We start from the raw sequence: 17,014 nt of genomic DNA on the forward strand, positions 1-17,014 counted from the left end.
TTGTATATATGTGTCATTGTAGGTGTGTCTTATACATGTTGTATATACATGCTGTACACATGTGTTGCATGCATAAGTATCTGTGTTACATTTGAATAGCATATTTACCATATGTTCTGTGTATGTGTACATGTGATATATATATATATATATATATATATATATATTTGTGATTTCCTGGGTGCCATGTGTATACATATATTTGCACATATGTTCCACAGCTATGTAGTATCTGTTGCATGAGTCTCTGCAGCCCATGGCAGACAATGTGTGTTCTTGTGTCTGTTGTACATGCGTGTGTGACATATAGACATAGGTCATGACATATGGTGTGTGTCTCCTGCATGGCCCCGGCTGCTAATGCAGCAAGCACTCTGTCTCTGCCACTGCTCTCCGTGGCCACCCTGGCTGCAGTAGCTGTGGGCTACTTGTTGACGGGCACAAACTCCTGCTCCCCTGGGGGTATGGTCCCTCTACCATAGGGGCTGATAGCTAACCCACCTGGCTTACCATAGGTGGTGCCTAAGAATGGATAGAAACTCAGACCTCTTCTGGAGCCAGGCTTCATGTTGAATCAGCCCTGTGAAGTGGGTTCTGCCTCCCCAGGCGGCGAGGTCAAGCAGGCTGAGCCCAGTACTACCCTCAGATGGCATCTGCTGTGTCTCATACCCACCTCCTGGTGGCGCCTGCCTTGCCACAGCCCTGGGCAGTATGCAAGCCTGGTCTCCAGGTGCTTTTTGCCTCTTGTTCTTCGTTGGGACCTTTGTCCTTTGCTGGGAACTGGCCAGCATGGCCCATGTGAAATGGCACCTTCTGTCCCTTACCAGGGGATACTTGGCTCCGGGTTTGCCCTGAAGGTCCAGCAGAAGCAGAGGCAGAAGCACTTCAACCGGCAGATTCCTGCTGCAGCATCACTCATCCAGGTATGTGCTGTGCCTGATGGGCTCCCAGTGCTATGTGCTTGGGAACTGGAACCACTCCCAGCCATGTCCACTGCCTGAGAGGAATGGGTCCTTTTGCTGAGGCTTCTCCCAAGGTGAGGTGGCTCTCTGGGGAAGTACCCACTATTGGGATGACAGGATGAGCACAGAAATGCAGGACCATCACTCCCCATACTATTCCCACTAAAGACCCTACCTTCAGGCTATGGCGAGGCCTAACCATGGCCATTCAGCCAGTCTGTACTCGGCCCGTCAGTCTCTGGGGACAGGGACAAGTCAGAGAGAGAGACAGAGACAGAGAGAGAGACACACACAGACACAGAGACAGACACAGTCACACAGAGTCCAGTGGGACAGAACCCAGTCTGTATAGTGGCAGTGCCTCTGGGGGGCTTGGCATCTCTTAGGACCAGTGGTGATTGGTGTGAGTAGTAGGTTCTACAGTCAGACAGCACAGGCTACTTCTCAGAAGGCTGGGGGTTAGGGACTGCAGAGCCTGACAGCAACAGGGTAAGAAGGTTCTAAAGATAGCTGAGGAGATGGCGGGTTTTGCTACTGTACTCCCTTAGGAGCACTCCAGAGAACTGGACTGCCCTTCAATGGCAGAGAAACCCATTGCTAACTGGGTCCCTGTGTTTTTTTCATTTATCCAGTGAGGGCCCAGGGCATGGATGCTCTGCATGAGCCAATAGAGCCTGGAAGTGGACATAACCCTCTAACCAGTGTAATGGTTATGATCACTGTGTGAACCCCTCTAGATCAAGTGGAATTGCCCACATAGGGTGTGCATGGGACATACAGCCCTTGGAAGGGTCTTACTTTCTTATGTTCATAGGGCCTGTGGTGACAAAGCCACCATATGCCCCCATAAGAGGCTCTGGCATCTGTTCCTTCCTCCTCTTACTTCCTTGGTTCCCTCGGGCCCCTCTAGGTCATCTTGCTATGATGACTATGGGGAGGGGTTGTCCCTCTAGAATGTTGGTCAAGAGCTTCATTTGTAGTCATCAGAGACTGCTCATAGCCACAAGCTAGCACCTGAAGCCCCTGGGAGGCCTTATCTCCTTCTGGTCCCTGGGACTCTACTCCACACCTTGCTGGTGCTCATATAGGCCTGGGCAGCCCTTTTCCACTATCCTTCTCTGGGGAAACTCTGGTTGTCTAATTCTGCCTTAGTTAATATGTCTGGGGCTTGTTCAAGGTCACTCTTCAGGAGGGGCTCCCATAACAGGCAAAGGTCTAGTTTAGCATTTGAGCTATGACTGATAGATAGTTGATGCATGAGGCAGTCCCCTTCCTAGCCTAGAGGGCCAAGTCCTGCTGTCAGGGAAGGGGCCTGGGGACAAGTTGGGCCTGGGACTCCAGGAGGAGCTGAATATTTTCCAAGTGGTACCATTGAGTGGCTGGATCAATGACCCCCTCCCTCCTTTCCCCTCTGCCTAATATCAGACTGCATGGAGGTGCTATGCTGCTGAGAACCCTGACTCATCCACCTGGAAGATCTATGTCCGGAAGCCTGCCCGGAATCACGCTCTGCTGTCCCCCAGTCCCAAGCCTAAGAAGTCTGTCATGGTAAGCAGCCTTACCAGCCACTAGAATGGGGATTGCATACTAGTAGCTCAGGAAGCTGGAGAGGCTGAGCATGAGATCCTGGTATTGCTATTCAGGGTAGTGCTCATCAAGATGCCACCATCATTCTGAGGTCAGAGGAAGTCTGACCTAATCCCTGCTGTCCTTGTGTCCCCCACCCTTAGAGCCATGTAGAACTGACCATGCCAAGACCAGGATAGCTCTAAAGAGAGTGCTTCTGGAATAGGATGGGCTGGATCCATTGGTTGATGGAAGAAAGCTCTTGAGATAACCCTGGTGCTGGTTTTCTTTGTTGGGTACAGCAGGCAGAAGGGGGAGGTATAGGAGCTCTAGACCACAGAGGAGGGAAGTTCCAGCAGCTGTGGGCAGGAGAACTGCCATCTACCTGGAGCAATGATCAAAAGGTTGGGGTTCTTCTCTTTCCCGGCCATTACCCTCACTTTCCTTGAAGAGACAACCTTCCCAGCTTCCAACTGTCACTAGACACTTATATTTGCTCTTCCCTCTGTCTGAATGTTCTCCCTGGCTTCACACAATCTGCTCCTTCACTTTCTCCAGGAGACCTCTTTAAAGATGCTCCAGTGTTCACAGGGTATCTCCCACCATAGTCTTTGCTGCCTTGGCCTTCAGCCATACTGTCCTGGTGCAAGCTTGCATATTTATAGCCTACTGTTGTTTTGTTTTGTTGATTTGTTTTGTCTGCCTGCCTTTCTTAGACCATGGCTCATAGAGGGCCACAAGGGGCCAAGCAACACCCTGAACCCTCCAGCAGCATCAGCACACTGAAGCCTCACTCCACCAGTGTCTGAGGGTACTAGAGCTCAGCCCCTGACCCAAGTTCCCTCAAGGGTACATATTTCAAGGCTGAACTCAGGACTCTACAGGTGCTCTGGGACTGGTTGACGATCTGGCAGATGGTGCTCAGGAAGTGCCACTCATCATATGGACATTTTAGGTAAAGAAGAAGAAGTTCAAGCTGGATAAGGATAACGGGATGAGTCCTGGAGAGAAAATGTTCACTGTCCCTCACATCACATATGATCCACCAGAGGATCGGAAGCCAGACCATTTCTCCATTGATGGCTATGACACCTCAGGTAAGTAAGCTCCCAAGTGTGCAGGGGTAGGACACTCAGTGCTGACCCTGTAGCAGCGTCAATCTGGCTTGGGGAACGTCCATGCCACCCACGCTTAGTTCTCTCCTGGATCTCTGTCCATAAGGTCCCATAGTATATACACAGTAACTGCCTACCTTGGAATCCCAAGCATAGCTTGAAGTCTCTGCTTCCAGGAGGATGGAAGGCTGAGTAGACCTGGAAGCTTCTGGAAGCTTTGATGCCATGTTCCCCTTGTCTTTCCCAAGGAGGTACTCACTACACAGTCTGTTGAGAGGATGCCTACAACTGCCTTCAAATGTTGGGTGTCAGCATGGCTTGTCCTGGCCACAAAAGGGAAGGTGACATATATGTCCTGTTCACTGGGCTTCTCTCAGCACCCAAGTTCTGTGTTTGAAAAATGGCTGGGGTGACCTCTTGGAGATTGGACCACTGATAGGGTAGACCAAAGGTGAGGGTGGTAGACATGAGGCCTCTGCAGGCCCTAGAGAGCCAGTGACTGACTGGTAAAGTCATGGGGACATATGGAATTGGTGTCAGAGCCTTGATGGACAAACATTTCTTATGCAGCCCTAAGCTTGTATCTAGTGTCACCAGAACTGCTCTATATTCATTCTTCTGTGGGGCTTGGATGAGGCCAGGTTCATGGAACCTGGTGATAAGACTGCATGCCTGTCCAAGATTTGGATGCCTGGATCCCAGTTCAAGTTTTGCCTCTGTTAAGCCATAGCGAGGCTCCATAATACACATGTGAGAAGGGAACTCCAAGAAGTCAGGTCTATTTTCCAGGCCACATAGTGGGAATATGGCATGCCTCCAGATGTGCCTCTGGGTCACCAGCTACAGGGCAGATAGGCTATGGATAATCTTGACACATCCTTCCTTTGGTCTGGAGACCTCGTTATCCAGGGACCACAGTAGGAGCACAAGGTATCTGTTGACCAGAGAGACTTCTCTAGAGGTACGTGTGCTGTTTCCATTATTATGGCATACTGTCAAGCACTTTCCCATGAGTCAGGGCTGTAGGGCTCTAGGACTCTCACATGTCTGGCCCCAGATACAAAGTGGACATTTGAGTTTGTAGCATAACCCTTAGGAGACAGCATAGGTGGCTGTAGAAGAGACCCTCTCCTTCCCCGGAGCTCTCATATCTTTCTGAAACAAAACAAAACAAAACAAAACAGAAAACAAAACAAGACAAAACAAAACAAAACAAAACAGAAAACAATGCCCAGCTCAGGGTGAATGACTGAATTCTCTAGCAACTGTCTATAACTTAATTTGAAAGGGTCTGGTCTTTTTATTCCTCTGAGTCAATGTAGATGTTTGAGATAGTGATCTGTCAGTAGGACCAGGATGTGGCTCAACTCACTACATGCTTTTTGCTCAGCATCTATGGGAAACCCCTTACACTGTCCTGCTGGCTGCTTCCTCTCAGGACTATTTACTGAGGCAAATGGTCTAAACATCCCAGTGTCCACACAGGTTCTGCATCCTCTGACTCAATCAATTAGCAGACTATTACATGGCAGTTGCTCTTCTAAAGAATCTGGAGATGTCATGATGATGTGCAAGAAAGTTCTATGCAAATGTTTTCCTATTTTATCTAAGGGACCCGAATATCCATGAATTGGGGGAGTCCTGGAACCACTTCCCGAAAGACAGGGAGGAGAGCCCTTGCAAATATTCCTAAAGTCAATGCCCAAGACTCAGTCCTAGGTGGAGGGGACATCTGAAAGCACAAAGAAATGACAGTTGGGCCATGGCACTTGAGGTTGGGAAAAGCATCTTACAGATGGAGAGGTGGAAGGTTGAGCCAAAGGAATAGATGTTCAGCTCACTTCCCCCTTGACTATTTGCTCACTCCAGCAATGATAGGCAACTCAGGGCCTAGTGCTGGCTCCTGTGGTCCCAGTTTCTGCAAATCAGAATCTTGCCTCTAGTTCAGAATTGTTCCTGCTTACCTTTAATGAGTCCCAGGATCCAAGGGGAGGCTTCATTTGAGTGTCCTGTTGAGGAATGGACGTCCAGGTTCAGTATCTGGGCTGCCAAGGGTCATGCCCAGCCTTGTGTGCCATGTGGTCAGGTCTTGTGCATGGCAGGAAACAGGCACTGACATTGCACTGTGGTAGGATGGGAACCAAGGGTGCAGACCAACAATGTGTGTGCAGCACCATCTCCTGTGTCAAGACTCTGTCCCTCTGCTGTGCATTCATTTAGGTCAGTGCCTCCCTTCTCAGATTTCTTCCCAATGCCTGGCACCTGCCAGAGTGTTTTGGAACTAAGAATGTTCCAGAAACTTTCAGCTTGTTTGCAGTTGTAAGGATAGTTTCAGGTATAGCAGAGGTGACCAACAACATTGTTCCTCATCCTTCTCACAGGTGTCAGGGCCCTAGCCTACCAAGTTCAGCTTGTCTGAGGGCAGCTGACCTGTGTCCTGTGTCATTGTTCCCACCAATACATCTTGGCAGGAGGGTGGGAAGTGCTCAAGAAAGGGGCTGTGGCTGTTCTATGCTCCTGAAGGCTACCCTAGGCATCCCGTCTGTCAGGACCCAGCCTGGGCCCCACTCTACTGAGCGCCAAGCTGCTGCGTCCTCATCAGATGGCATGGGGATTTGGCTCAGGGCTGGCCACATCTCCATGAGCCCCTGGGACATACTCCCCGCCTGCCCACTGGAGCGGGCACAAAGGGCAATTGTGCCAACAAATGCCCAGTGCCCCTGCAGCTCTGCTTCAGGGGTAGGACCATTGTCTCAATGCAAATAGGGGCTTTCTGCTAATGCTAATGGGCAGGTTGGGCGTGAGCAGAGGCGGCAGGGATGCAGCCCTGTGCCTGCCCAGGAGAAGCATCACTCGATGTTTTCTGAATACGGGGCAGCAGTGTCCCTGCCGTCCATTCAGCCTGCTTAGTGTTATGAAGTCCGAAGTGATGTCTGTGGCATGTTAATGAGGTACACGAGCGGAGAAAGCAGCACTGCTTGTGGAATGCTCCCACACCGCACCATCTCTTTCTATTAATGAGATAAGTCAGCCTAGTCCACAGCCACCAGATTTTGGAGACTGAGCTACTGGTCTGGCCCCTCTAAGGACCTGGGGTAACTCCTACCCCACAGGTTACCTGATATACCAAAGTCTCCTTATTTAAGAGGCTCTTGGGAATCTTAGGCACTCTGGCATGGAGACGGGGTGCTAATCCCAGTGGGGGAGGGATATCATCACTGGGAAAGCCCCAGAGTGTCTGCTCCCATGAAGCAGAGCCTGAGCAGTCACACTGACTTCTAGTGCCCGGCCAAACCCAGATTTGGACCTCATCTGTGTGTGAGAACTAGGAAGCCATCATCTTGTCTTAGTATAGGACACACACCTGTTCATGGTGTACAAAAACCCATCTGTACACAGTCCTTCTCTGTATACTGAAGGTAGAAGTGGGATGCAGTGCTGTTCCCAGTTAAAGATGACTGCACAGAGGCCCAGAATCATTCAGGGATCTCTCAAAGACATGCATGTATCCTAAGGAAACTCTTCCAGGTCACCTATGAGATATGTGCAGTTTTGATGGACTTGGACTGGTAGAAGCAGGTAAGGGAAGGTGTCTCTTGGTGGTAGCATCAGGGCCCAGCCTTCCCTGCAGTGAAAATGGGGTATGTGTTGATTATAGAGAAGCACTGTGAAAAGCAGGCAGGAGTCTACTCCTCCCCAGAAGGTCCACCACTCTTGCCAGGATCTTGTGCTTTCAGGGAAGATGGAGGTAATGCCAACAGCTTATAGAGGGCACAGGGGACCATCTAGGCCTCTCTCTCTCTTGGAGGACTCAAGCCACATGCCATTCAACTTACTAGTATTCAAAAGGGACTGATATCCAGGTCTGAGGAGGAAGTGCAGAGCAAGGCCCAGGGCCTTAGATATTGGAGAAGCCTGACACTGGTGAGCTGACTACTACTGCCCATAGAAATCCTGAGGACTCACTTGTGGGCTTGGTGGACATCTAACACACTGACAGCCATTTCTCAGTGATGGCGTGGATGCATCATATGCAGAGATCCTGCTGTGGGTGGGGCTTGATTGTTTTTATGAATGTTGTAGGTCTGCCAATTTGTGCTAAGCAGCAGCCCTGAATCCCAGGAGTTCACAAAGCTGTCAGTGACAGAGGTGCTTACTGTGTGCCCTCCACTTCAGGCTGGGAGCCTGCCTGTATGCGAATTTCTATGACCCCATAGGATTAAATATTAAATGCTTTGCTGATCACTATATCATGTGGACCCATCTCCTGAGCCTCATGAGATCTGGGTGTGTTCTAGATACTATCATACCACCTGCCCCCAACAATACACACCTCTAGGCTGGTGTTGCCCAGTATTTTAGTTTTGCCTTTTTAAGCATTCTTCTGCATTAGTTGTTCACATTGCTAGTGGTGTGAACACTGAGGCTTGCTCACAGATTTAACTAAACTTCCTTCTTCTGGGAGTCTAGGCTTCCTCCAGGAATGGTTTTGATGAGCATTCAGCTACAGCTGGGTTGCATCTTTTAATTGTTCCTTGCTCCTGGATGATGGTTCAGTTTTGGGAAGAAAGTTATGTACTTATGTACAAATACCTCTTTGTACATGACCTTTTCACCCCTGGTGACTCTAAAAAATTCTCATTTGAGTTTAGTGTTATATAAACTATGATGTATCAAAGTGGTGGATCATTTGGTGTGTGTGTGTGTGTGTGTGTGTGTGTGTGCGTGTGCGTGTGCGTGTGCGCGTGCGCGTGTGCGTGTGTGTGTGTGTGTGTGTGTGTGTGTGTGTGTTTTATCATGGGTTGTGGTACTGACTCTTGAATCTGAGGGCTTATGTCTCTCATCAAGCAAGCAAAGTGGCTCCCATATCTACTGGAAACTGTTGTGTACATATGTGTATGTGTGGGAGTCAGAGGACAACTTTGGTTATCATTCTTAGAAACACCATCTCCTCCTTGGAGATGGCATCTCTCATTAATGAGCTTTAATTCATTAATTAGGCTAGACTGTCAGGTCAGTGAGCCCAGGAATCCTCCTCTCTCTGCCTCCCCACTGCTGGGTTTTCAAGCACATGCCACCATATCATGCAGTTTTGTATGTGTTCTGGGGATCAAACCAAGGTCCTCAGGCATGTAAAGCAAGCACTTTTGGGCTGAACTATCTTCCAAGCCTCCCCTCTAGAATCTTCTATTGGACCATCTCACCTTGTCCTTGGCTGTCTCAGGTCTTTCTTAGGCTATCCATACTGTGTCTGTACTTGAAACTGTTCCTAACTGCAGGCATGTCTCATCCACTGTCTTACCCATCCACTAAGACAGTCATTAGAATTACCATATATTTTCTCATTTCTGTGCATCCTTGTGTGGAGCTTTAAATCAGCTTGGTTTTAGCACCTTGTACCTCTCTAATATTTTGTATTACAACTTTTCATTTTGAAGTCATGTGAACATGTTTATTTCTGCAGCCTCTATTGATAAGTTTAACATCTGCAGTGCTTGAAGTCTAATTCCATGTACTGTGGACTCTTGTTCATAATAGCGTTTATCCATGGGGTTCTTGAGGGATTCACATTACTCTACAGATGTTATATACCTTCTTTCATACAGGATAGCTCAGGGAACCCATCCAGGGCCTTTATGGCCTCAGCTTTAGACTGGATTTTCTAGAGAACTCCTGTGCTGGGAGAAGAGACTCATCTCTTGGATAGCAGGTATCTGTCATGCAGGGACCTTGGGTTTTATACACTTGGAATACTAGACCAAGACAAATGAATTTCCTTCATTCCCCTACCTACCAATGTGTGGGCTTATTTTGTTTGCTTTGTTTGTTTCTCTTAAGTCTACTCTTTTGATATTTGTGTAACCTCTGTAGGACCTAGTTTTATATTGGGGAGGGGTCTCAGTTACTTCTTGCCTCATGAAGATTCCAGATTCATCTTCTTCTTTAAGGACCATCTGAGTCCACAGTCCACATGCGGCTACTCAGGTAGGCTGAATCCCAGGCTACCTGGTTCAAGCTGAATGTGTTCTGCCCTGCTGGACCTGCTCTGTTGACCAGCAAGGTCGCAAGGCTGATTGCAGAGCCACTTTTATCAGGGGAGCCCAGATGTATGTGCAAGGCAGGTATTCTGCTTCCACAAACTTGCCTAGGGACTTGCAAGGAGCAGATTTTTAGGACAGGGTGTCTGCTTGCTGCTAGAGAAAATTTTCTCTTTGTGTCAGAAAAAGGTCTCTCCATACAGGAGACCAGAGCTCATCTGCAGCAGATTTAGAAACCCACTCCACAAAACTTTGGGCTATCTTGATTGTGGGAAGGTCCTGAAACCTGACAAGTACCCATGTTACTATGAAGCAGGTGGTTTATAGATTAGCCTTGGGAAACTCCAACTATGAGGTCAGCGCCAGCTGCAGAGGCAAGAGCAGCTTTTCTGTGACTTCTCAGTCTTCCCACTAGGCTTCATCAGAGCCACCAGGGTGGAAGGACAAGGCCTGAATGTGGAACAATAGCAGGCTTATAGCTCCATTTGCCACCTGCACCTGTGTTCTGGGCATCAGATATGATGCAGCCCAGGACTTTGGCTGGAAGGACTCTAATCAAACTTTCTGAAGACCACAAATGACTCACAGCAGCCTCAGTGTCCTGAGGAAGTTGGTCAGGACTTTGGGGCTACAGAACTTACCTCACTGATGGAACATAGGCTATGGTGGTGTCAATGGGAAAGCTGGTCATAGCTTCTTGGGTACATTTTGAGCCTGGATCATAACCTTCTCACCAGCACGGCCTCTGGCCTCTCATTTCTATTCCCAGTGTCCTGATGACTCTCCTTCTCTTTGTCACTGATAACACTACCCTATTATTCTTCCTTCTTACCTCCTGTTGGTCATCTCAGGTCTAGTCTTCATGACCAATGAATAGACTAGCCCATGGGCCCACCTTGGATGGAAGTATGGGCTGGTAATGGCCCTTGTTCACCTCAAAGGGTCATGTGCCTTATAAGAGCCTGCTTCCCCCTTTTTCCAGCAGTGTCTTAGCCATTTCTGTCCTTGCCCATGGCTGGACTTTCCCATCTGGCACATTTGCCCAATTGCCTTCATACTGCAGCCTGTATCTTTAAGAAACTATTTCTACTTCAAAGTTTTAAGAGATTTATTTTTTTCTGATTAGAAAAGTAGATTATATTCACTGTGAAGCATGAATACAGAAAAATGATAAAGAATAACTAGCTGCTGTCTTACTGCTGTTAGGTTTTGGACAACTGTCCTCTCCCTGGCTACACCCCAGCTTTGATGACTGTCATCCCTGGGTTGGGTCCACATTGAATGCTCAGTTTTAATCCTGCTTTTATCTACTTACTGTGACATGAGCATTAATGCCTGTCATTTTAAATTCTTTTGAAACTGGTTTGTGTTGTTTCTAGGCAAATATTTATGCCAATAATTCTGTGGTGCTCACCTGCTATCCAGACTCTGAAAGCTAGCTTGGATCTGATGGGAAAGTGCCCCACGAGCTTTAAATGTTTTATTTCACTGGAATTGGATTCAGCACTTTACTCTTCTGAACAGTGATACTTCTGATATTTAAACTTATTCTCCTGAAAAGGAAATAAAGTCCTAAATTTGTGACTATTTAGAAAAGGAATGATGAAAATATTCCATATCAGATCCTATGGTGTATATGTAAGGAGCTTAAATCATTGGTGACTAACAAATTGATGCTTCTATTTTAATTATGGGAGGGGGCATATGTATATAAATGCAGGTGCCTGTACAGGCAAGAGCTATCAGATCCCCTGGAGTTGGAGCTATAGGGCCACCAGATATAGGTGCTAAGAACCAAACTAGAGTCCTCTGCAAGAGCAGTATGTTCTCTTAACTGCTAAGCCATGTCTCCAGCTTCATGAGTTGATATTTCTAAAGACAGTTTACCATGAAACAAAAAGGGAAACAATATGAAATAATATGTACAAAAGGAGAAAGAAAAATCTATTAGTATTAATATATTTTAATACCTCTGTTGCTAGAGATGCTACTATCAGACATAAAAGTCAGCAGAAATGCAGATCCAAACAATACTTTCAATCAAGTTGACTTAACTAACCCTGGTAGAGCATTCCTTCCAACAACAGCAGGCTAAATATGGCTGCCAGCTACACAGAGAGCACATGCCAAGACAGACCGTATTCTGAACTGTGAAAAAATTTCATAAACTTAAAATTATTCAAGTCATATGTCCTTTGACCACAATAGAATTAAATTAAAAATCAATTAAAAAGGTGTCAAATTCTGAAATATATGGAAAATAAAGAACGTGTCTCTAAATAACACAGGGTCAGAGAAGAAATCTAAGAGAAAAAAATGTAGAATGTTTTAAATCAAATGAAAGTGAAAACACAACATGCTACAGTTTATAGGCACTGCTAAGCAGTTCTTGGGAGGACCATCTAGCAACATGTAAGCATTTCAGAGAAGGCCCCACACTGGGGACTATAAAACTGCTAAGTAAACCAAATAAATAGACATAAGGAAAATAATGATTTGTGGAGGAAAGTAGGAAAATGAAAACAGGAAAAAATAATCAAACCAATGTTGATTTTTAAGGCCAGGAAAAAAATCAATAAGTGACTAACCAGCTAGACTAAGAGTGATGTCTTAACTTGTCAGTGTCAGAAAAGAGATGCTTGGCTTTATGTAAATGACAGGATGTAAAACCACAAGACTATCTTTTACAACTCTTTGTTACTAAAGTCTACAACTTAGATGAAATGGCAAAGTCCTTGGGAAGGTAAAATAAGCCAAGTATCATCTGTGAATACCAATAAAATAGAAGAGTTCTCTAGGACCATGTTGTTTCCTGGTGAATTCTGTCACATGTTTAAGAAAAAGCAAAGTCTAAATAGTTTCTTTTAAAAAAAAGGGGGTGGGGGTCTTCTAAGTTCTGAGACCAGCATTACCCCAATATGAAACCCAGCCAAAAACATTACAAAAAGGACAACTGTAGATAAATATCACTTGTCAACACCAAGCTGAACATTTTAAGCAAAATGATCAATTAGGGTTCAGGAATGCAAAGTTAGTTTCAATTTTTTTAATTAGCAAAATAAACCCTATTAATAAGTGACAACAGAAAGCCATAGCTGTCTCAGAAGATGCAGAAAAAGTATTTGGCAAAAATTTGGCACTGATGGGTTATAAAGTATCTAATAGAAAATAGAAGCTTTCTCAGGCTGCAAGAGATTATTGACAAAAACCTCCAGTTAGCATATTCAATGAGCAAATACTGATTGCTTTCCTCATATGTCAGAAGTAAAAACATCTGGTCTTATGACTTCTAGTCAACATTAAGTTGGGGATGCTTGCCTGGGGAATACGGTAAGAAGCAACAAATTGGAAAAGAAGTGAAACTGACAGGATTTGTAGATTTCCTGGTTGTCTGTGTAGAAAATCTGTTGTGTCTGATAGGCCATTGGAATATGCAGCTTCAGTTCAGTTGCAGATACAAAGTGGCTTTGCAAAAAGCAATTCCACTTCTACATTGTAGCTGCAAATAACCTAGAATTGAAAACTTTTAAATGCTACTCTGAGTAGCATTAAAAATGTGAAATATGTAAATGCATCTGACAAAAGGGCTTTCCTTTGGAACTTATAGAACGATGCCGATGAAACCCAGAAAAATGAATACATATTAGGTTCACAAATTACAGGGTTCAATATTGATTTTAATTTCAGTGTAAAGTCAGTCAGAGACCAGCATGCAGATAGCCTAGAATAACCAAAGCAACTTTGAACATGAACAAGATTGGAGGCTTAACTAGATGTATAGTGTCAGCATAGAGAAGGAAATAAATCAGTGGAACAGAATGGGGGTCAGGTGGACCTTCATGTTTACCGATGGCTGATTTCTAAACCACATGTGAAGGTTATTGGTTTTTTGGTTTTTGGTTTTTTGCAGGAAGGAGGAGACAAGATAGAAAAACTGAATATCCATTTCAAACACTTTTATCCTCATCCTCCACAAAAACTAAGTCAAAATGGTCATAGAACTGAATTCAAAGACTAAAACTTACAGGTCAAAACAATATAGTTAAAGATGTCTTTGACACAACATCCAAAGCATGTAATAGGAACAAATTAGTCACACTTCCAAGCATGCTTTTTGAAAGACACAATGAAAAAAACAGATATGGAAAGAAAGTATTTTGTGTGTTCTGCACTGCATTTGAGTGTGTGATTGTGCATGTGCATGAACACACATACAGAGGACAAAGTATTGGTGTCTTTTTCTATGGCTCTCTACCTTCTTTCCCTGAAGCAGTCTCTCACTGAATTGGAAGTTGAGTGTTTCAGCCAGGCTGGCAGGACAGCAAGCTCCCAGGATCTGCCTGTCTCTGCTTACCCCACCATCAATGCTAGGGCTACAGGTATGTGCAGCCATGATAGACTTAGGGATTTTTTAAACATGTGGGTGCTAGGGATTTTAGCACCTGTCTTTCTGTTTGCATATCAACAGTTACCCATTGAGTCATTACACCAACCCTGAAAATCATATACCTGACAAAGAATTCAAAAAATAAGTAAACAAAAAATACTGAGAAAAAATTTTCATTAAAAAAGAATTTATATTCATAATATGTGATAGACATTTTAAACTGAAAAATAAGACAAATAACACATTACAGAAATGTGTAAACTGTTTACACCAACACTTCATAGTAAGGGAGACATAGAGAAGCATGTGAGACAGTTCCCAGCACCATTAGTTATAGAAGTGCACACAGGTAGACACTACTACATACTACTAATTAGCTAAAATTAAATTAAGGAGTCTGACCAAGTGTTAGTGAGGACATTAAGGAACACAGCTGTCATGTCATGGTCACCGTATACTCTTCAGTGGTTCCAGTGGTTCAGGGTCTGCAAGAGTGGTTTCTTTTCTTTCCTTCTCTCCTCTTCTCTTCTCTTCTCTTCTCTTCTCTTCTCTTCTCTTCTCTCTCTCTCTCTCTCTCTCTCTCTCTCTCTCTCTCTCTTCTTCTTCTTCTTCTTCTTCTTCTTCTTCTTCTTCTTCTTCTTCTTCTTCTTCTTCTTCTTCTTCTCTCTCTCTCTCTCTCTCTCTCTCTCTCTCTCTCTCTCTCTCTCTCTCTCCCTCTCCCCCCATTTGGAAACATTCCAAGTGCAGTCAACATTTGAATAGAGCTTTTTTCAAAGTTGTGCTGTGTCTATACAATGGAATACTACTCAGAAGTACAGAGGAATGAACTATTGATACACCTAAAATGGATGAATCACCAAGTAATTACAGTGAGTGAAAGGAGCCAGACAGAGTTCACACTGTCGTCTTCTGTTACCACAGCACTCTAGAAACTGAAGTCTAACCTAGAGTGACAGAAAGGTCAATAATTACTGAGGGGTGGAGCAGTGGTAGGGAAGTCCAAAAGGGCAAGAGGAAGCTTCTGGGAGCACTGGATATGCTCATTACCTTAATTGTGGCAGCAATTTCAACACATGTCAAAAGTTACCAAATCCTACAATTTAAACACGTGCCATTTATTATATGCCAGCTGTACCTCAGCAAAGCTGGTAATAGTATATATAAAATTTGCACAGCAGAAAACACCAAAAATAAGTTTTAAGTGGTAACCTGGGGAAACAGTTGCCACCCATATTGTAAGCACAGAGTGAATTATTTTCATTCAGTTTATTCAAAGCCCTTTACATTGAGAAAATAAAAAAAGGAAATGTTACTGATTCCAGCGTAAAATGATGCTAGACTGGCTCACATATATTAGAGTGCAAATATAAGTACTCTTTGATTTACATTTCTTTGATTATTTAGTAAAGACGGGTAATTCTCAATGGGTGAGTATATAGGGAAAGTTAGCCTTATTCATTGATTCTATAAGAAAAAAAATGGATGGAATCTCAGTGGATATCAACATTAAAACTGTACACAATTTTCAGCTTTTCTATAAATCCATACATTTGCAAAGTGTTTTGGTTTGGAAATAATGATGCCTATGATTGCTAAGTAGCAAAACACTGCAAATTGCTAATATATCCATCTATGAAGGTCTGCTTATTTGATGAAGATCCATCAATCAGTCATTAAAGATATGAGGATGGCTTTACAGCAGTATGAGGAACAGCCCTGATAGCTGATCCTACAAGTAATAGAATCTCTGGCTCAGCAGAATATGACACGTTCCACCATGCCTTTGTCATTGCAAGTTAGAAATCTATCTGTTCTGTGTTCTAAAACAGTTTGAAAACATTAGAGGTTAAGTAGTGGTTGGCAATATGGCACAGTGAGTTAAGATACCTGCTGCCAAGCCTGATGACCTGAGTTTGATCACTAGAATCTACTTGTTGGAAAGAGAGAAGCAATTCCTACAAGTTCTCTTTTGGCCTCCACACATGCTATGAGGTACACCCACCACCACCACCCTGCTTGTACATGTGTTCACATGCACACACATATAATAAGTGTAAAAATTTTTTTGAATTTACATAGACCTAAATTGTATAACCATCTGGACCTAATACAAAATCTTAACTGCTTTTAGTCTTTTTTGTGGTAATGTATTCTAAATTAGTTTAGTGCATGCTTTAAGGGATAATTTATTCATTGCTATGTAATTTCCTGAAGCATTTCAACTGTGTTGCCACTTGGTAGCAACTAATTTTCTTTCAGTAGTTTATGCTCTTTTCTATAAATTCTTCTTGCCAGTGCTTTTATAGTTTTACTTTTTTCTTAGTCAAGTTCATGAGAGATTTATCTATCCTGCTAATTATTAAATATTATGTTTATTCTCTTATCAGAAACTATCTTTGCCTATATTTGTTTTCTTCTTAGTCATCTTGGCTATGATATCTATTAATTCCATCTTCCTAATTATCTTTAATTTATGTGTTTTCTTTTTAAACTTAATTAAGAGTAATACTTAGTTCATGTATTTAAAGTCCCTTTACCAAGAGGCATTTTAAAAGCTATAAATTTTCCTCTGATCACAGCTTTAGCTGTGATATGTAAGGCTTAGTATGAAATAATGGCTCGTCCCCCCCCCCTTTTAAAATAATTTTGTGTGTTTTTCTCTTTAATCTAGAGTTCTTTTAAATGTTTGCTTAATTTTTAAGCAATAAATTTTTATCACTGTTATTTATTTCTGGTGTAATAGGCCTACAATAAAAAGATACAGTGTGTGAAAGCCCTAGTTTTCTTAAAAGAGCTCCTTTGCAGCATCAAAGTCTAAAAATTAAAGCATTATTTTAGTACCTTGTAACTTGGGATGTGACCTGTTCCACATACCTAAGTTAAAAAGAGACCTTCTGATCCAGTTGGAGGCTCCACAGCTTTTGGTTCATAATTCATGTGTTTCCA

At 44.0% G+C, this 17,014-nt stretch overlaps 1 protein-coding gene across 1 annotated transcript in view; it reads left to right on the forward strand.

Moving 5' to 3' along the window:
• Positions 1 to 17,014, forward strand: part of Kcnq1 (potassium voltage-gated channel subfamily Q member 1) — a 310,859-nt gene that overhangs the window by 89,451 nt on the left and 204,394 nt on the right. The window contains exons 8-10 of the mRNA XM_036172121.1: positions 828 to 923; positions 2,388 to 2,510; positions 3,484 to 3,625. Of these exons, the coding sequence (XP_036028014.1) occupies positions 828 to 923; positions 2,388 to 2,510; positions 3,484 to 3,625 (361 nt within the window). The remainder of the gene's footprint in view (positions 1 to 827; positions 924 to 2,387; positions 2,511 to 3,483; positions 3,626 to 17,014) is intronic.

This window comes from Onychomys torridus, chromosome 1 (assembly GCF_903995425.1).
Source record: "Onychomys torridus chromosome 1, mOncTor1.1, whole genome shotgun sequence".
Taxonomy (NCBI): Eukaryota; Metazoa; Chordata; class Mammalia; order Rodentia; family Cricetidae; genus Onychomys; species Onychomys torridus.